The sequence below is a fragment of the Choristoneura fumiferana genome, chromosome 28 (genome assembly GCF_025370935.1).
Source record: "Choristoneura fumiferana chromosome 28, NRCan_CFum_1, whole genome shotgun sequence".
In the NCBI taxonomy this organism is placed as follows: Eukaryota; Metazoa; Arthropoda; class Insecta; order Lepidoptera; family Tortricidae; genus Choristoneura; species Choristoneura fumiferana.
Genome location: NC_133499.1, coordinates 6,923,078 through 6,951,067, shown reverse-complemented (window position 1 = coordinate 6,951,067; position 27,990 = coordinate 6,923,078). Strand labels below are relative to the sequence as shown.

The 27,990-nt window shown below is 38.2% G+C and overlaps 1 protein-coding gene across 8 annotated transcripts; it reads left to right on the top strand.

Moving 5' to 3' along the window:
- Positions 1 to 517: 517 nt before the first annotated feature.
- Positions 518 to 27,975, top strand: LOC141443948 (uncharacterized). 8 transcript variants are annotated; one of them, XM_074109371.1, is made up of 17 exons: positions 518 to 587; positions 2,692 to 2,757; positions 3,800 to 3,931; positions 8,939 to 9,061; positions 9,826 to 9,861; positions 10,794 to 10,847; positions 12,473 to 12,520; positions 14,638 to 14,748; positions 17,847 to 17,909; positions 18,325 to 18,822; positions 19,712 to 19,798; positions 20,365 to 20,517; positions 23,211 to 23,270; positions 23,484 to 24,002; positions 25,049 to 25,114; positions 26,580 to 26,639; positions 27,222 to 27,975. In XM_074109371.1, the coding sequence occupies exons 1-17, from the start codon at positions 573 to 575 to the stop codon at positions 27,873 to 27,875; spliced, it is 2,745 nt and encodes a 914-aa protein (XP_073965472.1). In that variant the 5' UTR covers positions 518 to 572; the 3' UTR covers positions 27,876 to 27,975. The 8 variants fall into 8 exon arrangements, with proteins under 8 accessions (XP_073965472.1, XP_073965471.1, XP_073965476.1 ...); XM_074109370.1 differs by having other exon boundaries at positions 18,322 to 18,822; XM_074109375.1 differs by lacking the exon at positions 3,800 to 3,931 and having other exon boundaries at positions 18,322 to 18,822.
- The last annotated feature ends 15 nt before the right edge of the window (positions 27,976 to 27,990 follow it).

Sequence of the window (27,990 nt, the reverse complement as noted above, 5' to 3'; positions counted from 1 at the left end):
AGATTTCCGGAAATAATCGCTCCCAAAGTAGCAAAAATTGTGCCCCCTCCCCCTCTATCTTGTAAACCGTTTGTCCAAAAAATATGGAAAGGTAACGCTTAATAAGCACCATCGGTATCGGGGTCGGTATCGGTAGCGCATCGTGAGGAAACCTGCACAAACCTGCGAAGCAATTCAATGGTGCGTGTGAAGTTCCCAATCCGCACTGGGCCCGCGTGGGAACTATGGCCCAAGCCCTCTTGTTCTGAGAGGAGGCCTGTGCCCAGCAGTGGGACATATATAGGCTGAGATGATGATGAACGCTTAATAAAGTTTATTTTGTTTAGTTATTAAGCTTAATAGTTACGGATCTGAACTACTGATCGTAAATACGTTCAAATAATAATACCTAAAATATTTTAATGTATATGGTTTTGTATTCAAAACGGACAGTATTATTTTAATTGATATAGAAATAACTATCACTTAAGATAAAGAGTCTAGACAGATAAAAACCTAATTTGTCTTATATATAAAACCGATTTTGAAATTTAATCTCACAATTAACGGACAGTTAGTGTGGAGAGGTCGACATGAAGATTCTACTGGTGAGTTTATCCAAAATAAATAATCAAAAAACTTAACTAATAGTAAACTATAAACATTTATTTGCATAAATTCATGGCGTCTACTTTCAGACTCGTGCTGGGGCACGACTTCAAACTAGTAGAAAACTTTTTCAAGGTTTTAGTAATCGGTTCCATTTTAACCCCCAACGCAAAAGGAGGGGTGTTATATGGAATCGGTTTTACTTTATGTTAAAATATTTCTTATTGATGATGACTTTAGTAACATTTGATAAATTATTACATAAGCGGTGTATGTACAAAAAATATAATTGTGACACAAATATGTTTGCAGGTGGTAGGACCTTGTGCAAGGTCCGCCCGGATTGCTACCACCATCTTGCTCGCTAATCCTGCCGTGAAGCAGCAGTGCTTGCATTGTTGTGTTTCGGCGTGGAGAGTAAGACAGCCGGTGAAATTACTGGCACGTGAGGTATCCCATCTTAGGCCTCTAGTTTGGCAGCGCGGGGTATTGCAGATGTTTATGGGCGGTGGTGATCTCTTACCATCAGGAGACCCACTTGCTCGTTTGCCTTCCAGTCGTATAAAAAAAAAAAAAAAAAAAAACAAATCGAACGGCTATATATAGGTATGCGGTTTCTGTACTTCGCCCAGGGCCGCTGTCATAACTATTCATACAATTTGAACGCACATGTGCGTCGGTGGCATCTGTGAAGTCAGGTAGCAGTGAATGCGTTAAAAGTTGGTAACCAGAGTTTTTTTTTGATATGGCGTTTGCTGCGAGGCACTTTGCCAATGTCACGTCAGATTGCGTGATTCTGACTATCTCTCTTGTGGAGCGATTGAAATAACCCAGGGAAGGGGCACTGTGGCAATTAGTTTACAATTTTTACAATTATTTACATTGCCACCAGAGTTGAAGTCACTCACACAATAACATGTCATAATGACAGCGGATTTTTGACATTTACTCATTCATTTAATTCATTCTCCTTTTGTGTCCGCGTTATAATAACAAACGGGTGCACAAGCCGTCGTGGCTTCTAGTCCTGGCTCGCACCTCTTTTCTAAACCCCGAAGCAAAATAATTGTGTGTTTGATGTGTCTGTGCTATCGTAGGGCCAGGTGGTTCAGAGCACCAGGACGCTGGAGCTTAACCCCTCTAACCTAAGCTTTGAAAAGAGAGGAGCATAAAAGAAAAAGAGAGGAAAAAAAAACTTGTGATCAGGCTCGACGGATAAGTTCAACTCACTGTATCGTATTCTTATTTCTATCTATAATTTTGATTATGTAAGTTCAAGCTTTGAACTTACGTGGAAAGAGGGGATGAGGGCCCAATAGGGAGCTGTCAAAACACAGTTCTCGCATAGAGTTTGAATGGAAACAGCAACATGACGTCACTTGTTCGCCAACTCAATCAACTAACTATTTATTTGTTTTAAAGCAACAAAAAATCTAATTTTGCAGTCAATCGAAAATTTATCTGGTTTTCAGGGCTAAACTTAAGCGTTTTTTTACTAGAGTCGTGTCTTCGAATATTTTTTTAATCCCAATCTTTCATCCCAACATCCCATTCTTTCTCTATGGACCGGAGCCCTTGTCCACCTAACTACGCCACTGAATCATAGGTCCCAAACAGATAGACCTAGTAAATGCAGTTTTTTTTCGTAAAAGCTAGTACTTGCGGTGGTTCTTAAGGTGGTTTTCTACCGGCGAGGCGAGACGAGACGAGGCGAGAGAACTGAAATTTATATGTCAGCGCCCGCGACGGCCCGCGGCGGCTCGCGGCGGGCATCCGATAATGCATACAAATTTCAATTCTCGTCTCGCCTCGCCGGTGGAAAATCAACATTAGCTTAGCTATGTTTAATTATAGAATCGGTTCAAACAGTTTTGAATATTTAACTTTGAATTGAGAAATTGTTAGGTTATTAATTTATTATTAAGTATACTAACCCCCTGTTACACAATCCACTGATTAAATTTTTTCGACGGATAAATGTGATGCCGTCTCTGTTTGTTTTGTTCATCATATTTAGAGACGGCATCATATTTATCCGTCAAATAAAATTAGTCAATGGGTGGTGAAACAGTCCCTTAAATAAACACATATTTTATGTTTCAGTTATCATGGGTGCTGCTTGTATTAGGGGTGACCCTAAATTCTGGGCATTATATCTACAAAGTTGAGGTAAGGAAATAGTGCCTAAGGCCTTAGCATTTTCCTAAACGCCTGGCTGAAATAGGTACATATAAAACCTGCATCCCTGATTTTTTAACCCCCGACGCAAAATGAGGGGTGTTATATGTTTGACCGCCATGTCTGTCTGTCTGTCTGTCCGTCCGCTGCTTTGCTCAAGGACTATCAATGCTAGAAAGCTGTAATTTTGCATGAATATATATGTAAAGTATGCCGACAAAATGGTACCTACAATAAATATATATACCTATATAATTCCGATCCGCATTAGCGATCCCTTCAAATAGCGTTAAAAATAAAGTTGTGTTAAATACTTCTGATGTATAGATATCATTAAAAAAATATACCTCGTTGAGTTTCTTGCCGGATTCTTCTCAACAGAGGTTTTTCCGAACCGGTGGTAGATTTTTTTGACATTCATATTTGCTTGTTATAGCCTAAATTGAATAAAGATATTTTGACTTTGACTTTATACCAAACTTACAAAGAAATCTATAACGGTTAAGTTTTCTTCAGAATGATTAGTAGTTTAAGAGTAAATAGCAGCCTAGGTATAAAATATACCTAAACTTGGAATATTCCGTACAAAATACAAAATATTACTTCATTTTTTCGTAATGGCTACGGAAGCCTATTTCGGGAGTGTCCGACACGCTCTCAGGTTTTCTAGCGATGGTTCTTAGACATGTTTCATCAAAATCGGTTTAGCCGTATTTTAGATATTGAACTTTGAAGTGACAAAGTCGGGGGTTTTCCAACTTTTACTGTAATTTTATTTTTAATTATTTATTTTGAAATAATTACTTTCTGCCAAGTTTTTGCGGCGCATTATTTTTGACAATAGTCTTTCTGAAAGCGCTGGTAGTTTGAAAAGAATGATCTACATGCAAAATAAACGATTTTAATTTAATTTGAATTTGAACAATCGATTTGGCTTGGTCTTTTCTCTGAGAAAAAGCTCTTTGAGTCTTAGTACCAGACGTAGCTCGGTCGTCCAGGTGCTGACTGTACTATAACTGGAATATTGTTGCAGAAAGAAGATGCGCCGCCTTATGAAGTAGAATCTAACCTCAAGGGGTTGGTGCTTGTCAATAGCAAGTTCGAAAACCCGTCGTTAAAAGGCACCCTGTACCGCCGGTTGCTAGGAAGTTCATATGGGAAAGAGGTAGGATGGATACTAAAATATACACTGTGTATTATGTACGTTTACCGCCAGTCTTAGGTACACACGAACCAACTGAATCGTGAGTGACTGTGGAACCTTCTCGTAGAAAAAGTCATATTGATATCGCATCGCACAGAAAGTTTTTTAATGACAATCGTATAAAATACTCAATATTTAATTATTATTAATTACATAAAAAGCGATCACCGGTACATAAAACACACTCTCACACGCACACACACACGCACACACACACACACACACACACACACACACACACACACACACACACACACACACACACACACACACACACACACACACACACACACATACACACACACACATTGCATTTTTATAAGTAATTTTTGTGTTTCAACATTTTTGTAAACTGTAGCTGCAGACATCTGAGGGTGCGAGACCCGACACACAGGTTCATCCTAGTTCGGGCACCAGTCTTTGCCACACGAGTCTGACTCCCTTATGTAGTAACTAAGAACCAATGTAGAAAATTGTAACGGTGGTGGTGAAGAAAATAAATAAATTATTTTCGAAGGATTGCTTTTTCTCAGCTCTAGGCTGGTATTAACTACATTTACGGGTTATCCACCAAGTAAATGTAGCAAGAGTTATAATAAATATATTTTAAGAAGATTGCTGAGGGCTATTTTCAGGGTCTAGTTGCATGAACTTTCTCACTATTCTGCATGTATTAAGTATTGCGGCTTTTTGTAAAATTGTGTAAACGTGTGATTTTATGCCTAATAATTTTAAGCTATGGTGTAGGTGGTTTGGGATGACGCCTGTTGTAGATAGGACTATTGGAACTACGTACACTTTTTCCTGTCTCCATAGTCTAGCAACTTCGTCTTTTAGGTCTGCGTATTTTGTTATTTTTTCCGTGATGGTCTTTTGTAAATTGTGTGTGTTAGGGATTGAGATATCTATGAGGTATGTAGTTTTGTTTATTTTATCTATTAATGTGATGTCAGGTCTATTATAGTGGATAGTACGATCTGTGAGTATGGCGCGGTCGTAGTATAATTTGTGTGTTGTATTCTCAAGTACTACCTGTGGTGTGTATTTGTAGTACGGGGTGTGTGTGTCTTGTATAAGTTTATGTTTGTGTGCCAGGTTTTGATGGATGATGTTTGCGATTTGATTGTGTCTGTGTGTGTAGTCTGTTTGTGTTAGCGTTGTGCATGCTCCGGTTATGTGTTGTATGGTTTCCGGTTGGTTATGACATCTGCGGCATTTGTCGTTTGTGAGTGTTGGATCTTTTATTATATATTTTCGGTAGTTTTTAGTATTTACGATTTGGTCCTGAATTGCAATAATGAAACCTTCAGTTTCTGGGAACAAACTGCCTATTTTTAGCCATGTGTTTGATGCAGGTGTGTCTATGTGTGTTTGTTCTAAGTCACGAGGATGTCGTCCATGAAGTACCTTTTTCTTCCAATTATTTATAAGTTCTGCTTGTGGGTCATTGCCGTTAATATTTTGCGTGTCAGGTGGTTCGTGTAGGTTAAGCGGAGTGTAGTTGTGGTCATTTTGGACGATTGTATTGTGTATATTGCTTGTACGTGATTTGGTGTGAAAAAATGTTTGTAAGCTGTGTATTTGTTTTTTCCAGAGATAATTAATGTTTATCATGCCCCTACCTCCTTCCTGTCTCTTGATAGTCAGTCTTTCTATTGCAGATTTGGGGTGTAAATGGTTATGTTTTGTTAGTGTTGTGCGTGTAGTTCTTTCTATGGCTTCTATATCGGTCTTGGACCATTTTATAACTCCAAATGAGTATGTAAGGATGGGGATGGCGTAAGTGTTTATGGCTTTAATTAAATTTTTGCCAGATAATTGCGATTTGCATATTTTATTTAGGCGGTTTTTGTACTCAGTACTTAATGTATGTTTAGTTATAGTATGGTCCAAGCCCTTTAACTGTTTGTATCCGAGATATTTGTATAGGTCATTTGTTTCCATTGCTGTTATAGTGTTATTGTCGTCTATTGTATAGTTACCTGGTTGTATCTTTCCTTTTACTATGTGTAGTGTTTTACATTTCTCTATGCCAAATTCCATGTTGATGTCGTTGCTGAATGTTGCTGTGATTTCTATTAATTTTTTCATGTCTTTGTCTGTCTTGGCGTATAATTTTATGTCGTCCATATAAATGAGGTGTGATATACGTGTATCTGTTGGAGTGTTCCTGAAGTTGTATCCAACTCGGCTGTTGTTCAGTAGATGTGATAAGGGGTTGAGGGCGAGACAAAACCACATGGGACTCAAGGAATCGCCTTGATAGATACCTTTCTTAATGGAGATGGTGCGCGTTGTTACTGTGTTATTACCAGCATTTAATTGAAGAGTAGTTTTCCATTGATTCATTATATTACGTAGAAAGTGAGTTATTTTTGGGTCTATCTTATATATCTCTAATATTTGTAGCAGCCAGGAATGGGGTACGCTATCAAAAGCTTTTTTGTAATCAATATATGTACAGTGTAGGTTTCTATTTTTACTAGTCGCGTGTTTGTGGATGGTGGAGTCAATAATCAGCTGCTCCTTGCATCCCATGTGGCCTCGCCTGCATCCTTTTTGTTCCTCTGATATGATTTTGTTGTGTTCTATGTGACTATTGATTTTTCTAGTTATTGCTGATGTTAATATTTTATATATGGTGGGTAAGCATGTGATTGGTCTGTATTGTGATGGATGTGAGGAATGAGTTGTTTTGGGCAGCATATATGTTATACCGGTGGCTATAAATTCTGGTATATTTTGTTTGCCTAATATTATTTCTGTTAAGTTTTTTGCTATGTGTTTGTGTAGTGATGTTAATTTTTTATACCAGTAGTTATGTATTTTGTCTATCCCAGGTGATTTCCAATTGTGTAGTTTCGCTGTTATATTTGTTATGTCGGTTTCTGTGATCTCCTCAAATGTCATCTCTTCTATTGTATCCCATTTCTTTCTTTCTGTTTCTATCCAGTCTGCTTGGTCATTATGTTGTTTATTTTCTTCCCATATGCTACCCCAAAACGTCTCTAGTTGTGTCTGTGTTGGTATGGATGTGTCTGTGTGAATCTCTGTGTGTTGCGTGTGATTGTGTAGGTTCCTGTAAAATCCTTTTTCATTTGTTGCAAATAAAATATTGTCATTCTTTCGTTTTTGTGCTTTCATATACCTTCTAAGTCTATGTACCTTTAGTGCCAGTTTCTGTTTTAATGTATCTAAGTATTCTTCTGGTTTTCTGTTATCTGCTTCATGTCTAGTGTGTGTAATCCTGCTCCTAAATATCTCTTCTACTCTTTTCACTACTTTACGAGACCTATTATTATTTATATATTGGGTGAGTCTACCACAATCTGCCCTGAGTTGTTCAATATCTCTTTCTAGTCTAGCTTGCCATGGAGGTTTGTTAATGTTCTTTTTCTTACTGTGTAGTGTGTGTTCTGTTATCTTGTAGTTTAGCTCTTCGGAGATGACTACAGCGGTGCAGTAAATAAGGGTATGAATATCTATTAGTTGTGTGTCGTCAGAATGAAATCTATTCAGTATGTCGCAGTTAAATAGATGCACTAACTGTGAGAGTGTGTTACTGTATTTTAACTTTGGTAATTTCGGTCTACTACATGGGTTCATTCCAGAGTATTTGGCTATTGCAGAGTGAAATTTATCAAGAATTACTTGAGTGTTCGGTTCAGTTATTGTGTCGGGGTTAACTAAAGCTCCTATATCATTTTCTACAGTTAATGTTATAGTCTCAGTCTGAGTGGACGAGTTGGACATGTGTGATTGTGTGTATAGTGTATGTGTGTCTTGTGAGTGTTGTTGTGCATCATTTTCGGTATGATCGTGCGATGGTATGAAAGCCGTTGAATCATGTTCGAGATCTACATTATTTAACTGTTTTTGTACTTCGTTTTCAATTGGGTTAGTTCTTGGTCACTTAAATATTTATTTCTAATAATGACCCGTCTTTGATCGGATACACGTTGTTCGCTAACTTTAACAGTGGGATATTGTTGTTGGAAAAGTTCATGTAACTGTTTTCTGTAAGTGGTCATGTCTGTCTCTAATTTAGTGATATAGTAGTAGGTGCGCATGATGAATAGGTTAACATCTTTGGTCCAACTCATGCGCACCCTAGGTTTCCCAGCCTTAGTGGACGCAGGCAAAAAGGCATTCGCCTCCTGCGCAACATCTAAGACGGGCGTGGGTGCTCTGCGAGAGCCCACGGAGGATATTGGTGATGGAATATAAGATGCTGTTGATGGACTGTATGGGTCTACTGCTGAGTTTGAACTTATATCGTCACAGTCGGTCAGTCTGTCATCTGTCTGGTCTGGTACTGAATCATATTCTGCAACAGTTCTCAACTGGGCAGAATTTTGCGATACGGTGTCCCCCCCAGAATACGTGGGACTGCCTGAGCTAACAAGCTCAGGGCGGGATTCTCCGTCGCGGTTAGCTTCGGTACCCGCCTGGGGTAGATATCTACCGTTTCTTAGGCGCATCGCATTTTTCTGTTTACTATAGCTCCGTTAGCCATTGGTAAGTTGTAGCTAAATAAATAGCTGCCAATGTCCGCCCTCACGTGATCACAGATGTTCGGATCGGACGTGGAGTTAGGTTTGTGAGGGGCAAATAAATTATTATTATTATTATTATTATTGCTTGACAAGGGACTTTATTATGATAAGATTAATGTAATCCTAACAATCTATATGTAAAGGCTGACCAGAATTATAAAGAACCTGGCCATATTGCGGAAAACCAATAGAACTAGGTAATTTCTTGCACTGGTAACAATAAATTCAAATGTCATCTGTCTATGGCACCGTAGCTCTTAAACGAGTGGACCTATTTGAATGCGATTTTTTTTATTTGAAATCAGGTTTTCTAGCGATGGTTCTTAGACATGTTTTATCAAAATCAGTTTAGCCGTTTTTGAGATATTGAACTTTTTTAACATAAGTAAACTAATATATTTCTAATTTTTAGGAACCTCTTAACACAGAGAGACCCTTCACCAATAGTCACGGGCTGCCGTTTTTGGAGGATTTTGAAAAGGAACATAACTCACAAAACGATGTATTGGAGGACATTGACAACGGCTTGTTTAAGGTATGTATAAGCTATAGTATAAGAAAATAATTTGTATTAATTAATATTAAATTTAAATTAAAACAAGTCATTCTAAGAGGTGGCTTCTGCACAGGCAGTGGGACGTATATCCGTTCGTTTTCGTGAATAGTAACTGCTTTCCTTGTCTGTGTCATTTATGTAATCGTTTAAGTTACTTTTCCGACTAAATGTAATTTTCTTTCTTTCTTTCTTCTCTTTCTATATAAAAAATTTGTATTAGGGTGTTTAAGAAAAAAGTGTACTTACCTACACTTTATTTTTTTTGAAATTTTGGAAAAAAATATGGTTATACAGAATATGGTTATTCCTACTCAGAATCAAGAGCACAATCGATTCTGATTGTTTAAAAAATGTACCCCGAAAAATTACAGTTTTTTCATACACTCAGTATGGGCGTGACAAAACTGGCTCATAAAATTTTGTATGAAAAATTGGGGACATTTTAAACGATCGGAATCGATTGTGCTCTTGATTCTGAGTAGGAAAAACCGTATTTTTTCCAAAATTTAAAAACAAAGGGTACACTTTTTTTTTTAAATGCCCAATAAGTAAAATGGATTGAAACATAATGAGTCGGGAACTCTGTTAATAATTTAAAGCTCAACATTCGGAACCCACTAAAGTTTTAGACTAGGTACCTACTTACTATGACTGTTCTTTCTTTTTAATTTTTATTAAAAAAATAAAGACAGCAGCGGGACTTTTAATGTTTTTATTAACTTTTTTTTTATTGTACTTTTTAGGAACCGAAACCTCTGACCGACGAAGCTGTCAAGACGGTAAGTTTAGTATCATACAATTATGAGAGAGCGGATTTGAAGTAGCGATTATAAGTTTAATATGGATAAGACAAGTAAATATTTATTTTCATATCAACTGTACAAAAAGGTGCGTAATAAATAGGATCTATTATGTTTGAGCTGTATAAAACTCTAATTGGAATAAAGTATTTCCTTTACATATAGTTTGTTGCAAGAATAACATTGAAATAATTTAATCACGTATCTATAAGATTGAATTGCGGTAAGTAAGTAAGTAATATGATAACTGTAAGATCAATAAACAACATAATATCTAATAAATGAATCTATCTATCTATCTAACCAATCGCGCTAGTCGTATCCATATTAAACTTGTAATCGCTACTTCAAATCCGCTCTCTTTATGACGCACGGCAGTGTGTCCGGCCAAGTTCAGAGAAAACGACGAAGTACAGCGGGTATTCATTTACGCAACACTTTTCGAACCTTATTTCACTTTTAACTCTTATACAAGTACCCTTAGTGTAAGTTTTCGGTTACAAAATACGTCTCGATCGCGTTCGCGTTAAAATCTCAATTTGTATGGAAACACGAACAGCGCCTCTAGCGGAACGTTTGCGAGGTTCGCGTTAAAATCTCAAATTGTATGAAACTTCCACTAAGGGTACTGTACACCTAGCAATCAGATCTATATACAAATTAATCGACTCTATGATTTGACAGTTCGATAATGAAGATTTTGTCATTGTAATGTAAAAAACATGCCTAAGAACCGCATTCAAATCGGTCCACCAGTTTAAGAGCTACGGTGCTACAGACCGACACACAGACACACAGACACGCATAGCGGTCAAACTTATAACACCCTTGTTTTTGCGTCAGGGGTTAAAAAGAGAAGGTACTAAGTAAATTGTTTAGAGCAGTTTGAGTAATAGTCATTTTTGTTTCAGGCTTATAAATCAAAAAGCTACATCTTTGACCAGATGCGTCAGAGAAGTGATGCGGTAAGTCTTGTCTACCTTCTAATAACGGGTGTGGCCTGTAATATGAGCAGAAAAATAAACCAAAAATTGTCCTCGTCCAACCGAACAACATTAGTTCAGCGACTTTTAAAAATAATGGAGTCTTTGAATTTTCCTTTTTTCATACAAATTAAATACTGCTATCAATGTACGCCATCCTAGAACCCATCTGACGTCGCCTGTCACGCTACAAACACCAAGCATTTTGCTTTACATTGCTTCTTCGAATAACCTTAAAAGTGTAATAAAAATAAAAAAAAATATTATTTTAAAAGTCGCTGAACTAGTTAATGTTGTTCAGTTTAGAAGTATGATCTATGTTTTAATAATTTGCTCATATTACAGTCCACACCCGGTATAAAGAATAAAGTTTGTGACTTCAGTGCAGTGTTTTACAAACGTTTTTTATAATGCGACCCCCTTAGTTATGAAAAATATTTGGCGACCGCCCTACTCTGGTCGAATTCTTCTCAACAGAGGGTTTTCGAAGCAGTATTTTACTTTAATACTGCTGTACAGTCGCCCGCGAACCGGGAAACCGTATTTTACCAAAACGAAAGCAAATAGAAATTTAAATTTTGGTGAAGGACCTTTACGAGAAACGAAACTAAAGTATAATGCCAGTGAAAGCAGATAGAAAGTGCAAGCCGACTCACCCAGCGCTTGCCTGGTCTGCAGTCCAGTCGGTACCGACTTCCTGGGTCCACGAGCTGATGCTACAGGGAATCTCGTCCAGAAGCTTCAAACTGACTTGATTTGAAGATTCCTTTTTTTTTATGCGATACGAAACACGACACATGGCAAAGATGCGACCGAGCATTTGCAGCCCACACTCATATCTACCTTCAATGAGGGCTATCGCGTATGAATTTGCCACTAGAGGCGCTAGTGTAGCGTGAGGTCTCCGAAATGTCAAATCTCATAGTTTTGGGTGAGCTACGCGGGTTTTATTTATAATTAGAATAATTTTGTGAATATTTTGGCAATATCTGAAATTAATTATGTCAAATATGCGTTCCGGGGCAATGAATGTCTGTGTTTTGAGACAGTTATGTCTTTCGGAAACCTTTGTCCTCCTTTTTTCCGAACAAAACGGGACTATGCAACACTGTGGCATGCTCGATATTTATATGGTACGGTTTTAAGGTGTATTAAATATGATTTTAATCTAAACTTTGTTTTCACGCCCGTAATAGCAGACTTTCAAAACCATACTTAAAAACCTCACGCAACAGTGCGCCATCTAGTGAGACAAAAAACGATAGCCCTCATTGGCAATAATAAAAAATCTATATCTACCGCGAAAACTCACCAACAAATGCGTTCCGAATTACGTAAAAAAAAAAAAAAAAAAACTTAATATTATTGATGTGCGAATGCAACAACTGCTTTTACTTAGCTTGAACTAAATTAAGATATTTTGACTTTGAATTTGACATTGGAGCTGTCTAGAATCTAAATCTCAGATTAGAGTCTGATTTAGACCAGACCAGACTAGATAGATCTTTGACTACCTAGAGAGATCGGACGATTATTATAGCAACTGCACAATGGAGTGAAAACAGTACCTACTAAAAATGTAAATGTACTTAATTTTTTTGTTTCAGGCTTCCGAAGATTTTATAGAAAGGAGAAAAAGGACGGCAGAGATACCGGTAAGTTTCTATGACTAATTAATTAAAATTATAAATGAAAGTACCATTGAATTGCTTCGCAGGTTTCCTCGCGATGTTTTCCTTCGCCGTTTAGCTCGTGGTAAATTTTAAATATTATTTCGCTCATGAATTTTGAAAAACTCAGAGGTACTGTATAGCTTAAAAGCGTTTCTACCTGCTGAGTAGTGCTGAGCTGGCAACGTTGCATTTTTGTTAGTTTTTCTATAAAAAATTCATAAAAAGCAAGTGGCGCAAAAGCAGTGGTGTAGCGGTATAGCACGCGGTACGGAAATACCGAGGACCTGGGTTCGATTCCCAGTGCTGGTCTTCTTTTTCTGGTTTTTCTGTGCATCTATATTTCAGTTTGTATTTTCAATTTAGGTTTTACGGGATGACCGTAAAAGTAAAATTTGGAATTGAAATATAAAAAATACAAAAAGATTCCAAAAAAACAATCTTTATCCCATAAAAATTGAAAGAGAATTAAAAATGTGGTCTGATAGAACTCTTAATGTGTCTACTTCTACTCCAATAATTATTCGTGATAGACTTTTATTTTCTTTAAAAACCGTTATTTGTTCGTTTTTAAAGAATATAAAAGTCTATCACGAATAATTATTGGAGTAGACACATTAACTTATATATTAAGAAGAGATGAAAGAGATGAAACAGATGAAAGAATATGGAATGTACAAGCGGGATTTAGAAAGGGAATGGGATGTACGGATCAGGTCTTCTCCTTACGGTGCATAGCTGAAAAATATTTGGCAACAAACCAAAAAGTCTATTGCGCATTCGTAGATTTGGAGAAGGCTTATGACAAAGTGATGAGGAATGAACTGTGGTCGGCGTTATCTGCGCATGGGGTGAGCAGTGGTCTGATTTGAGCACTGAAGTCTCTCTATGAGGACTCCAGTGCTTGTGTTAAAATAAACAGAGCTTATACTGAATGGTTTAACATTCAAAAAGGTGTTAGACAGGGATGTGTAGCGTCTCCATGGCTGTTCAACCTATTCATGGATAATTGTTTGACAGATCTGAAAGATAGTGATCGTGGACTGAGAATGAATGAGTTACTATCAAATGCCTTCTTTACGCCGATGATCAAGTATTACTTGCATCGTCGGCTGAGGATTTGCAAGGGATGGTAACTATTATGAATGATGCTTTGGAGAGACAGGGAATGAAAGTGAACGTAAAAAAGACGAAAGTTATGGTATTCGAAAAGGAAGGGAACGTAACGGAAGTGTGTGTCCGGATTGTTGGCGAAAACTTGGAGCAGGTGAATGAATATGTGTACCTGGGATCTATGTTTACTAGGGATGGAAAGTGTGAAAGTGATATTGAAAGGAGAGTAAAGGCTGGTAACGTAGTGAATGGAGCGTTGCACACCTTTATGAATAGCCAGAAAATCTCCAAAAGAGCTCGTCTGGCTGTGCATAGAGGGGTGCTGGTACCAACACTCATGTATGGAAGTGAAAGTTGGGTGTGGCATAAAAGGCATCAGAGTAGAATAAATGCGGTAGAAATGAGAGCGTTAAGAAGTATGTTAAGTGTGAAACTGAGTGACAGAATTAGAAATAGTGCGATAAGAGAACGCTGTGGTGTAAATGAAGGTATAGTCACACGGATTGAGAAAGGGATGCTTGGATGGTTTGGGCATGTTGATAGAATGAATGAAACAGATTGACTAAGCAGATCTATAAGACGAGCGTGATTGGAAACGTTGGGAGAGGAAGGCCTAGACGAACGTACCACGATCAAATCGGGGACGTTCTGAAGAAAGGTCGGGTCAGGAGTACTCTAAACCGACGTGCATGCATGAAAAGATTGATGTAGAGGAAGCGAGAGTTGTATGCCAGAATCGTAGCAAGTGGAAGGATGTAGTCTCTGCCTACCCCGTTGGGAAAGAGGCGTGATTTTATGTATGTATGTGTATGTATTAAGAAGAGTTATACCAGACCACATTTTTAATTATCATTCAATTTTTATGAAATAATCGAGAAAAACTAACTAAAACGCAACGTTGCCAGCTCAGCAGGTATAAATAAACGCTCCAATGTCTAAGAAAAATAGGTATAGTGAGTTTGACAGTAACTAGCTCTGATAATTTTCAGTATTTCCCCCTGGCATCCCAGATGAGCATGTACAGATCCCGTCGGGAGCCTTTCGCACCGCCCGATACCTACGGCATGAATCTGAACCAAAATGGCGGCTACGTGTGGAATGTAAGTTATAGCTATGTCACAGTATAACAAGTTTTCCCTACAGTAGGCCGACGCCTTTGAAGTTGAGCGATACCGCAGCCTGTATAGGTATTTAGGCAAGTAAGGAAGGGTTGTCACAAATTTAAAATTTGGAAGGTAGATGTCTTTTACGAATCGGTACATATTGGTATTGCGAAATTATATAAAACAAAATGAATTAGGGGTGGTGTTTGATAAACCTTCGAATAGTGACTGCTACCAAGGCCGTGGCTTATTTGCTCTTCTGTGCAGCATTATGTCTAGAGAACAATTCATGAAAAACATACCTCAATGAAACCGACTTCGATGTATGACGCTCGCTAAAGTCCGTAAAGCCGCAATAGTCCGCACCGCCACTTCACTAGCTAGTTTTTAGGCGTATAAAGTTTGTTATTATTTACACACAAAACTATTTACAATGTCTACAATCACAATTAATATTTATTTTACAAAACTGAGCACAACCGCAATAATATATATCCGCCGAGAGTTTTTTTGAAGTCTGGCTGCCTGCCGCCTTTTTTTACGATCGAAGGCGCGCGGCAAAGGACTTGCGCCAATCAGCCACCGACAGCAAAGAGGATGCAAATCAAAAAATTGTTCGCCATCCAAAATACTTGCACAGGTGGCATACTTACTAGGGGTAAGAAGTATCAAAATATACTATTTATTAAATAAAAAATAAAAAAAATCTACAAAATATACTTTCATAGATTAGTAACCGACAAATATTTTCAGTTTCTAGACTTAGACAGTTATTGAATCTAATTATATAAAAAATGAATAAATAGGTATTATATAAATAGATGAAATCTTAGTTCCTTATTCATGCGAGATGAAGGTTTGCACGCACTCACAGTACATGCCGTATGCACAATAATAAATCCATCCATACTAATATTATAAATGCGAAAGTGTGTGCTTGTGTGTATGTTTGTCCGCCTTTCACGCCGTAACGGAGCGACGGATCGACGTGATTTTTGGAATAGAGATAGTTTATGGGCCCGAGAGTGACATAGGCTACTTTTTATCCCGGAAAAATGCACAGTTCCCGAGGGAACAGCGCGCGATAACCAAATACCACGCGGGCGGAGCCGGGTGTAAAAGCTAGTTTTATTATAAATTTAAATGTTAAAAAACGCGATAGCCCTAGAATATTTGTCCTAAGCTACTAAGAACGGCGAAGTATGCAGCTGGGGCTCCTCCCACACGCGTCTCACCCCTCACGCCCCGCACGATTGCTCTCTAGACGTCTCCGTCGGCTTACTGTAGGGAAACTTGTTATACTGTGGCTATGTTTAAAGAATAAAGGTCTCTACACATTACAACGTATCATGCCCTGACCGTAATAGGAGCGTGTCAGACGGAGTGTCAAACGGAATGTCCAACGCATACATATTATGTCACGCGAGGGCGACCGTTGGTTACGAAACGTGCTAGTGGTCATACTCTCATACTTTTCAATACAATAGTAGATTGTTCAACAAGAGACTAAAACAAGCCATAATGACACGAGATGTTTAGCCACCCGAGCAGAGCGAGGGTGGCTATAGTTCGAGTGGCATTATGGTTGTTTAGTCTCGCGTTAGACACTCTACTTTTCACTTTGAATGCGAGGAAAAAAACAATTTAATGTTCTGTTCAAAATTACAGTAGGTATTACTTTTTAAAACGTACGCTCGACTAACGAACAGGCCATCTGTTCAAAATTCAAATAGCAAAAAAAAATGTAGCACGGTTTTTTCTTTTCTGTTATTGTTTATGAAGTGACGCTTTAAAAACTTGCATATTTAGCCAACAGTTTAAAACTAAATGGACTATGCATAATAAAATGAATTAATCCTTAATATAATTGAATAGATTCGTACTAGTAAACATTAATTGTTTCACGAAATTAAATCGTGTTTTTTTTTGCACAGTTGTCATTTTGAGCTTATTTCTACGCCCTAAAAATCCGCCATTCACAATCACAAAGTTGGCTGTTTAGAGGTTTCCAACGTAAATTAAAAAAAAAATACTTGAATCCCTAGAGAATAAAAAGAAGCTTTAGCCCCGATAAGCAGACAGTAAATTAACATTTTAAGAGCATGAGAAGTGAAAAGAATATATTTTTGCCTGACACGTTGCACGGTGTAATGTCTAGAGAAGTTTTCGTCAAAAATGTAGTTTTTAATGCAAGCCTTTTTTGCTGACTGTACTTTCTGTTGTCTGTACTTGCATTGTCGTCTAAACTACATTTCCGTACCATTCAAGTCGATGTGGAGACGATCCTGCAGAGCTCTACGAAACTCGAAGTTCGTATCGTGCGGTCCCTCCGAAACTTATACTATTTAATACGAGAGCGAGAGGGACGGTACGATACGAACTTCAAGTTTCGAGTTTCGTAGTAGCCCTGCTGACCAGACTACCGGATGTCACAGCCAGATTGTATTGTCGCATCATGTGATGCGAGGAATGGGCTTATGGTCGTATATCTCTGGTGGAAACACAACCTTAATCTGTGACCGATAGAGCAGAGGGCTATGTGCTCCGTGAGCAAAGCAGTCATGCCATTGAAATAATCTACCTAGCGGAGAGTAGCGAAACAGGTCAGGCTTAAAATCAACTAGCTAGATAAATAGTACCGCCAGCCAACTCCGAGGGCGTAGCAAAAAACCTATTGTTCTTTTCCCAGTCTCGCTCTACTCTCCGTCAGGGGGCACCATGAGCATGGTGTAGAAAGTTCTAGAAGGCGGAAGTTTGTTTGACTTCCGCCCAGTTTTACACCTAGTAACAGCGGACGAATTTCTCTTTCTTCTTCGCCACGCACTCGTAGAGAGCGGTCACGTTTGAGCGACATATGATTGCTAGTCCGTCCGCGCGGGTAATTATAGTGATAGTGATAATATATCGAGCCAGTATTAAGTGTAGTTAATTATATTGTGTTCCTTGTGGAAAGATATTACAGTGATTCACATTTTTACTACTATTCTCTCAGCGCTATACCTACAGGAAAAGCCCATAAGGCCAGCCACTGTGCTCCACATAATCTGTTCTAAAAAGCTTTGTGTTCAATAAACAGTATTGTTTTGTATTTTCAGAATCTCAACAACTCTCCATCACTGTACGAGCTCTCGACGCCATCAAATGTATACGAGACAACAGTAAGTGCTAAATTCTACTTACATTATAAATTACCCATTATTATTATTATTGATGTAGATTTACCGACAAACGTTTGCAGACAAAGTCGCGTGCAACAGCTAGCTAGCTTTCCCTTCTTCTCACTGTACATAAAATTACTGTTGGCATATCTTTTAAGTTTTCCTTTTCAAACCAGAGGCCGTATTGCCTATCGTTTCTGATTCCCGCGATCGCAAACAAATGACAGATTTCGCATACAAAAATATCCTTTTTAGGGATAAGTTCACCTTTGTATTCTTTTTGTTTTGTTGTTTTGTATTATTTTGTGTTTTATGTGCAATAAAGTATTTACATACATACGTACCGTCAGATACCCCGCATCCTCATTTGTCTAATAATCTATAAGAAATTCTAGGTTAGATTTTTTTTTAGCAGAGCGAAGACCCGCCGCAGACTTCAGAAACTCCTGCATTCACATCCGCGCCAGAAGAAACTCCTATCACATCATCAGCCCCAGAACACCCTGACTCTGGCAGTTCCGAAGACATCTACGTCAATATCATCAGATCTACACCAGCAACTGAAGGCATATCAATTGAACTTAAAGAAGTCACTGAAGAAATTAAAGAAAATAATGAAAAAGCTCCAAATTATTCCGATGCTTTTGAACCAAGAGAGCTAACAGTAGCTGATACAACTGAAACTGGCCCTGAAGAGCCAGAGGGTAAAGCGATTGAGATTACTGAGTCAACCGTAGCGTCTGTAAGTGGTATCAGCAGTCAAGAAGTTAAAACTGAAGAAGTTACACCAGCACCTACTGTGAACGATGTAGTAAAATTGAGGACAGGGGCTGAAAGCAGTTCAGTTGGACCTGATGAGTTTGTAACGAATACTGGAGATGCTTCTGGTAATTCTGAAGGAGACCAAGTCAAGGTATGAAAGATTTAGATTTTTAAAGATGCTGCCATATCTACAAAAGCATGCGTCCAAGTCGTCCCACCATCTCCTCTTCGGTCTGCCTCTATTTCGATTACCTTACCACAGAACCCAATGGATAGTCATTTAGGCCCATCGTTGTGGATACACTTAAGCTTAGCGGTTTTGGCGCCCACATCTGCAACGCGGATTTTGGAATGCAGTTCGGTGTTTTTGATGCGATCAATTCTATAAACACCCAAATACTGCGCTCCATAACGCATTAGCAAACCTTGAGCCTGGAGTTTTGTGCTTCAGCTTACATAAATTACTTTTTATTTGCGTTCACAGCTAAGGGAACTGGGCCTTTATATCCAGCCTTCCAAATCATTTTTGATCTTATAAATCTGAAATCATCCCAGCCTATATACGTCCCACTGCTGGGCACAGGCCTCCTCTCAGAAGAAGAGGGCTTGGGCCATAGTTCCCACGCGGGCCAGTGCGGATTGGGAACTTCACACGCACCATTGAATTTCTTCGCAGGTTTGTGCAGGTTTCCTCACGATGTTTTCCTTCACCGCAAAGCTCGTGGTAAATTTCAAATGTAATTCCGCACATGAATTTCGAAAAAACTCAGAGGTGCGAGCCGGGGTTTGAACCCACGACCCTCTGTTTGAGAGGCGATAGGTCAAACCACTAGGCCACCACGGCTTACTAAAATAAATAAATCTGAAATACATATCTAAAATCGATAGATCAATTTGTTATATGCCTTGTCACCGTAATGCAAATTATTGGAACATTGAATTGAATTTTAAGATAGATAGGATGGCATGGGGATGGTCATGAATGGTTTAGATTCAGTTTGGTGTGGTAACGGATTAGCAACATTCTGAATGCGTTTCAGGAGATGCCTGAAGCACCGACGCTTCGTCCTCTTAACTATGACGGTCTACCTGACTACATTAGAGAGAGTATATCAACTACAGAGAGAGTAAGTGGTAACAATATGCTTGTTTATGTATGTTGTTATCTAGCACATTTGGAATCACAATAGTTTTCACCAGTTCGTTCTGTCATGTGGTGTAAGACGAGGGTAGATCGCGAACGTCCGCGCGTTAGACAATACGGCCCTAGATTTGGTAGCCAGCTTCGAAATTGGAAATAATATTAGAAATTAATTATCAGATAATATTGGAGAGGTGTTTCTTCTTTTTTCTGCTCACGTACTACAATGTGCTGCTAACGATTAACGATACCGCGCTATCGGTAATCCAATGAGGTGCATTGTGTGATCGCAACTTGGACATTTCATTGTGAAACGTTTCACAATGTTGGATGACACTATTTACCGGCACGGACAATACCGACCCGATATACCCTTTCCAATAAAAAAAGATTCATCAAAATCGGACTACTCTGTAAAAAGTTATGCGTGGACATACATAAAAAAAAATGTACGCGTCGACTGACCTCCTTCGTTTTTTTTCGTCGGTTGTAAAATTAGTGTCCAATATTTGCTGACAATCTAACAGACCAAATATTAATATGTATTTTCAGCAAAACAACCAAACCGACAATCCATTCCTTAACCCTCAGCCAGGTTCTGAGGATAAGGATATGGAAGGTATCATTGTCACAGCTCAGCCTGTGGAAGACATTCCGAAGACATATGGCATGAACCTGACGTCTAGCAGCGGGAAGGTGTGGAACGTAAGTGTGACAGTTTCTGGAGTATCATATCGTCAGCATAAACATATTTTATAGTTTTCCGCAGCAGTGACTTGACTTGATCTCTTATTAATAGACCAGTAACTTATAACGTTAGCTCAACGAAATGTTAATTTTCGAATCCAGTTTCGAGTAAAAATGAGGTTTGTAAAAATTATGATAATCGATTTGAGTTTAATGCCATATGGTATAACTAGCTGTTGCCCGCGGCTTCGCTCGCGTTAAATTTGGGGTAACAATTAACATACATTTACTTTCTGCGATCCTTTTTTTCGTGTTTTGATTGATTTTTTGGAGGATTTCATGGAAATATAAATACAGTAAGACGTTGTTTTAGACAGATGGTGCACATTTTGGAATTCAAAAATCAACCTACATACGTAATTAATCATTCATAATTCGTACCAACTCTGAAACCCTGTTTCGCTGAAACGTTAAAGACGTTAAAGTACTACGCGTTTCTTTTGCCGGCGACTTCCTACAGGATTGTATCTCGAGAAATTGTAAAGTCCCCGCGGGACATGAATTACTGTTATGATCTATTTTAGTATTCTTAATTGTCGATGAGAGACATATTGTAGCTTTCTATTGGTAATAGAATTATTTAAATCAACTCAGTAGTTTCAGAGATTATCCCCAACAAACAAAGAAACAAACAAAGTTGAGATATTTTCCTATTCCATGGGATTTTCTAAAAATCTTTCCCTAGTGCACCTCTCTATTACTTTAGGTCCATCTATGTCAATTTAATGTCTCTAGCACCAGTAGTTTTGGCTATGCGTTGTCTGTCAGTCAGCCAGTCATGGTACTGTTCAGGTAGAGTTAGGTATACAATTATAAATAAATCAACCCTGAAGTTGAATTCACTTTTTGCTATCCCGCGGGAGTTTTACGTTTTCCCGGAGAAAAGTAGCGTATGCCAATCAGAGATAATGTAGCTCCCAATTGGTAAAATATCTTTTTAAATCAACCCCAATGATGAATTTACTTAAGTATTTCGATCTTGCGGGAATTTTGCATTCTTCTGTAGAAAATCAGCCTATGTCAATCAGAGATACTGCAGATTACTATTAGTGAAAGAATTTTTAAAACCAGCTCCGAATTTGGATTGTCTTACTTACTTCTATGTACCTATCCTGCGGGAATTTTGCATTTTCCCAAAGAAGAGTAATCTATACCAATCAGCAATTAGTGTAGCTTTATATTAGTGGAAGAATTTTTAAAATCAGGTTTGAAGTTGAATTCAGTTTTTTCTATCCCATGGGAATTTTGGATTTTCCGAAAAAAAGTGGCCTATGCCAATCGAGGATAGTCATATCATATGAAAGAATTTTTAAAAGCAGTGCCAAAGTTGAATTTACTTATTTCTATCCCGCGGGAATTTTTCATTTTCACGGAAAAAACGTATCCTATGTCAATCAGGAATACTGTAGCTTACTTTTGTTGAAAGAACTTTTAAAATCAGACCCGAAGTTGAATTCACTTATTTCTATCCCGCGGGAATTTTGCATTTTCCCGAAGAAGAGTAATCTAAACTAATGAGGAATAGTGTAGCTTTCTATTGATGTAAGAATTTTTAAATCATCCCCGAAGTTGCATTCAGTTTTTTCTATCCCATGGGAATTTTGTAATTTCCCGAAGAAAAAGTAGCCTTTGTCATTTGGGGATAGTCATATCACATAATATGTAAGAATTTTTTAAATCAGCTCCGTAATTGAATTAATTTATTTCTATCCCGCGAGAATTTTGCATTATCCCGGATAAAAAGTAACCCATGTCAATCAAGGATAGTGTAGCTTACTAACGGTGAAAGAATTTTTAAAATCGGCTCAATAGTTTCAGAGATTCGACTACAAACAAAGAAGCGAAAAAAGTTTAGATATTTCCCTATCCCGTGGGAATTTCGAAAAATCCTTTCTTAGTGAGCGTCGACATCTATTAAGGAATATATATTCCAAATTTCAAGTTTGTAGCCTCAGTGGTTTGGGCTGTGCGTTGATCTATAAGTCAGTCAGTCAGTCAGTCAGTCAGTCAGTCAGTCAGTCAGTCAGTTTCTTCTTTTATATATATAGATTGGGTGGATACACTATTTCTTGTTGTTATTCTGTCCCGTCAGCGAGGGGACAACAGTAGTACAGTTTAATAGAAGAAATGTTGTGTCACATTATACTAACATGCTTATTAGATGACCAATTATAGAAGGGGCTTAAAACTACGACAAAAATGCATGTTTGGCAAATTTGAACCCTATAAACTAACGGTTCAAAGCACTCAGGAGAACGTAACTATAGCAACGAGTGACAAGAAAAAGTTGATACAAGATATAGTACAATCTCAAATAAAACTAGAAAAGACCTTCGTAGCATGGCAACTCGTTCAGAGAGGTAGCTGCGAGCCCTTTGGTCTCCAGAAGTGTCGATCTGACGCTGGCACTTCTATAATTACCTACTTTGCTTGCGCTGGGACCCCTTGAACCCCGGGTCTCAAAACCGACAGCAACGATATTGTATGTTGAACCGAGACTGATATTTTATTACTTTCTTGCTCTCTGTCGCTTCCGCCACTGAACCAGCATTTCTTTGTATACCCTGGAGGTGTGGAGGGGCTATAGGTCTAGAGTATCGCCACTCAAAATAATAAAAAAAAAATTGTCTTTGATTTACAAAAAATTTCAGGATCTGGTGAACCCACCTGTATCTTTCGAAGTCGGATCAACGGAAAGCAACCAATCACAGGTGATTAATAATTTAGATAAGTTACAGGATTTGTGTATACCAAAGTACAGTCACCAACGCCAATATCTGACACAACAAAGAGTGCATAAAATAACTGATACTACTCTATTTCTAGGGCCGGTAGACATATCACATATTTTTGCACGCGCTGTGGTAGCTATCACTACAGGTGACTGTACCATTACTAAATCTCAAGAATCATCTTTTTTTCAGGAACCGAAAGAAACCACTCAAGCACCAACTGTCACCGATGAGCCAGTAACGGCAGAACCAAAAACAGAAACTCCTGCTGAAGAAACAGAAAAAGACAAAGTGCCAGCTATTCCTGAAGAAAACATCACACCGATCGATATGCCTGAAGTAACTGAACAACCGGAAGCCGCAACAAACGAACCTAATCTTATGATACCTGGAACTGAGAAAAATGATGAAAGCATTACTACTGAGCTTCCAACAACAAGTGAAACACCTGAAATATCCGAGTCCACTGAGCCTGATGTAAAATCACCAGAAACAGAAAACCCAGCAAGCGAGGCGCCTGTTACCGAATATATTACGCCTGTTACTGATCTTCCGGAAATTCTAAGTACTACTGAAGAAACAGTTACTGATGATAATAAATCAAATGATGATATTGAGCCTGTGACAACTGTTATGCCTGATGAGGAGCCTGAGGGTCCGGAAGTGGAGGAACCAGAGTTTGGAAGCGAAGAAACCGGAGATGGAGATGAAGTAAGTTTAGAATAGTCTATTACCGGTTTATCATCACACACCATTTAACACATTTTTAACACAGTACTTGAATACGCTATTTGAAGTAAGGGATCACCAATGCGGAATATGGAATAAACTGCAATTTTCTGCCGTCAGAGTGCAGCACGAGCACAAACCGTAAACAGTTTTTCGAGTTTCTTAAACGTCCGTAGGATGCCATAATATCATATTCATATTATTTCTATAATTTTTTTGGAAATATAGCTCTATCATTACATCGATGTAAATTATCATGTTATGATTTCTATAGGTACTAATACTCTTTGGTCATGATCTGTCATGGCGACAAAATATAAAGAGAATGAGGGCTATCGTTTTTTGTCTCACTAGATGGCGCACTGTTGCGTGAGGTTTTTAAGTACGGCTTTCAAAGTCTGTTATTACGGGCGTGAAAACAAAGTTTAGATTAAAATCATATTTAATACACCTTAAAACCGTACCATAAAAATTTCGAGCATGCCACAGTGTTGAATAGTCCCCGTTTTGTTCGGAAAAAAGGGAGGACAAAGGTTTCCGAGAGACAAAACTGTCTCAAAACACAGACATTCATTGCCCCGGAACGCATATTTGCCATAATTAATTTCAGATATTGCAAAATATTCACAAAATTATTCTTATTATAAATAAACCCGCGTAGCTCACCCAAAAACTATGAGATTTGACATTTCGGAGACCTCACGCTACACTAGCGCCTCTAGTGGCGAATTCATACGCGATAGCCCTCATTGACGTTGTCATGGCAGTTTGCGCTAGTGCCGCCCCCTGCGCAGAGCATTGCGTAATATTCCCTAATTATGTTACCAGTATACACACACTCGTCTATGCTAATTATGTCGGGATCGTCTCCGCAGGACGGAACTCATCAACGATTAATGGCATCGACTTGAAACTTTGTATGATTATGTAATTCGGATGACAATGTGAGTACAGTTAAGAAAAAGAACAGCCAAAAAAAAAAACTTGTATTAAAAATGATTGTTTTAACAAAAAGTTATTGATTACAGGTATCGGAGCCAGAAGTTCCCATCAGTACCGACAAGCTGGATATAATGAATGAACTGTTAAAAAGCGTAAGTATTAACCCCCAAAAGGGTAGAGGCGATTTAGCGAACACATGCATTGACTTGGAAATTCAACCTTATTGTTTTAAAAAATACAAAAAGATTCCAAAAAAACAATCTTAATTTGATTGCTTAATAACGACATCTCTTGTCCGGGTAAGCGGTTAGTTCCAATGGAATGCCGAAAGTTTCTCGTTGAGGGCTACGGTATAGATGTCGCTAGCGTCACTGATTAAGTGGCTAAATAAGAAACAAACAAGCTGAGATATGTGGTGCATAGGGGAAATTCATGTCTGTACCGTTGTCCAGCAGTGGTGTAGCGGTATAGCACGCGGCACGGAATGCCGAGGACCTGGGTTCGATTCCCAGTGCTGGTCTCATTTTTCTGGGTTTATTTTTTTTCTGTGCATCTATATTTCAGTTTGTATTTTCAATTTAGGTTTTTTACGGGATGACCGCAAAAGTAAAAATTTGGAATTGAAATAAAAAATGCAAAAAGATTCCAAAAAACCAATCTTATTGTATTAGTTATAAGTTACAATATCCACTGTAATTATTGAAAATACGACTAGCTTTAAATATATCCTTTGTCAGGTATGTATTCGATAGCTGCTTTTGATTCTGTGGTAGTATGCTCCAATAAACGGTGCCTTATTAAGGGTATATATAATACTAGTCTGTAACCCGTGACTCCGCCCGCGCAGAATTCGTTTATCGCTATGTCCGTCTCCGGGACTCAAACTATCTGTTTACCGAATTTCATCTAAGTCGGTTCAGTGGTTTAGACGTGATGGTGTCACAAACAAACAGACACAAACTTTCGCATTTATAATATTAGTAGGAAGAATACTTAGCCAACTCCGTGCCCCACTACTGGGTTAAGGCCTCCTTTTAGACCTCTACATCTCCTTATTGAGCTATACCTATTGTCCTCAACATTGTGTGTGATGTCTGTCTGTTTATGGCAACGTAGCTCTCAAACGGATGGACCAATTACGATGCGATTTTTTTACGTGGAAGCGAGTTTCATTGCGGATTTTGAAACGACAATGTCGGAGGTTCTTCAACTTCTTCAAGTTGTTTTTTTAGGGATTGAGTCATCTTTTACTTTTTAATTTTATATGAGGTGCTTTATAGGGAATGCTCTCGGGATAAGTCCATTACGGACGCCTGGGAAAGGTAGCTCAGGGGTTACTACGAAATTCGAAAATCGAGGTTCGTATTGTACCGTCCCTCTCACTCTCGTATTAAATATAAGCGTCAGCGGGAGCGGGTCGTAGTACAGGGCCAGACCATCATCATCATCATGTCAGCCGAAAGACGTCCACTGCTGGACATAGGCCTCCCCCAAGGCTCTCCACTCAGACCGGTCTTGTGCTTTCCGCATCCACCGCGATCCCGTGATCTTAACCAACCCCCCGGAGCTTTTTAAGTTGGTTCGGTTATAAATGGATAACATTAATTTTAATTCCAGGAACAGTTCTGGGCGTGGTTAGGAGAATGGATGTCGGCATACACCGAACTGTTGAAAAAGGTAATTATCATTTTATACGAGGGAAGCAAACCAGCAAGCAGGTTATCTGATATACATTATGGAAAATTAAGTCGGGCCCTGGAGGGAAACTACCTTAAATCCTTAAGTTGGCTCTTTTTACGTAAAGGAGACATTCCTTTATTTTTAAAAGAATCAAAACTGCACTCAAAGATTTTCTGAAATTTCTTCCTCGCCCGGGACTCGAACCAAATAAAATTAAAATCAATAGGATTATTATATTATTCAAGATAAAATTTCTCTAACAAACATTTGGTCTTACTCCTGTCTGTCGTACAAGATATATGCGCTGCCAAGAGCGCAGTCAGCGATATCGGCAATTTTAGAAAAAATATTAGTTTTTCGTTTACAATTTTTTTTTTCCATATTTAAAATTTTATTCGCAAATGTGATGAAAAACATTGTATGTCGCTCGGGCGTTTCTAGAATTACGAACATCTTCTAATACTCTCTCGTTCGTAATTACTTATTTACCGCCCTTAAGACACAATACTAGTAAATCCATGAGAACGCTCAATCACCCCTGCCTTCATAAGGGTTAACACAACTATTATTTTTTCACAGCATATAAGAAAAATCGCGATTCAAGAAATATGTAATGCAAGACACGGCGACATATGTCCTTTGGACAAACCAGACTCAGGGTCCATAGTTAAAGATGGCAAAGTCACTGTTAATGGCAAAGAAATAGATCTAAATGATTTAAACCAACTAAGAAGAGGTAATAAAGGCCACAGTGTCGATGCAACAACCATTTATGGGAATTCCGTTGGCAATGATAAAGTAACTAATGTCTTTATATTTAATCCGGATAATGCGAAAGATATTATAGAAGGTCTAAAGCCCGAGAATAGTTCTAATGTCAACATCATCATTGAAGAGAATAAGGAAGAAGATAAAGGCAGTATTGAAGTTACAGCAATTCCAGCAATCCCAGAAGTCGAAAACAAGGAAATAACAGAAGATGCGGGTATAGAAGATAGAAAGAATGAAGCAGGAGCGGAAGTTCCAAAAGAGGGTATTGAGGGAACAACTGAAAAACAAGTTGAGTCAGTAGGTGCTGATGAAAGGAAATCGGAAGATGTGAAAGAGGTTGAAAAGGTAACAGAAGCTGTAGAACTAAAAGACCAGAATGTAAAAGTCGCAGATGTGGAAGCTGTAAAGCTAAAATCTAGTGAATTGAGTGTAGAAAATGTAACAGAAGCGAAGCTACAATAATCATTTTAATTTAGGAAAATATTTAAGCATAGCTCAAGCATTCGTTAAAATTGTAGTGTAATAATTATAATAATAAATGTGTAATACATTTGTTTTTATATTATCCTGACTTATA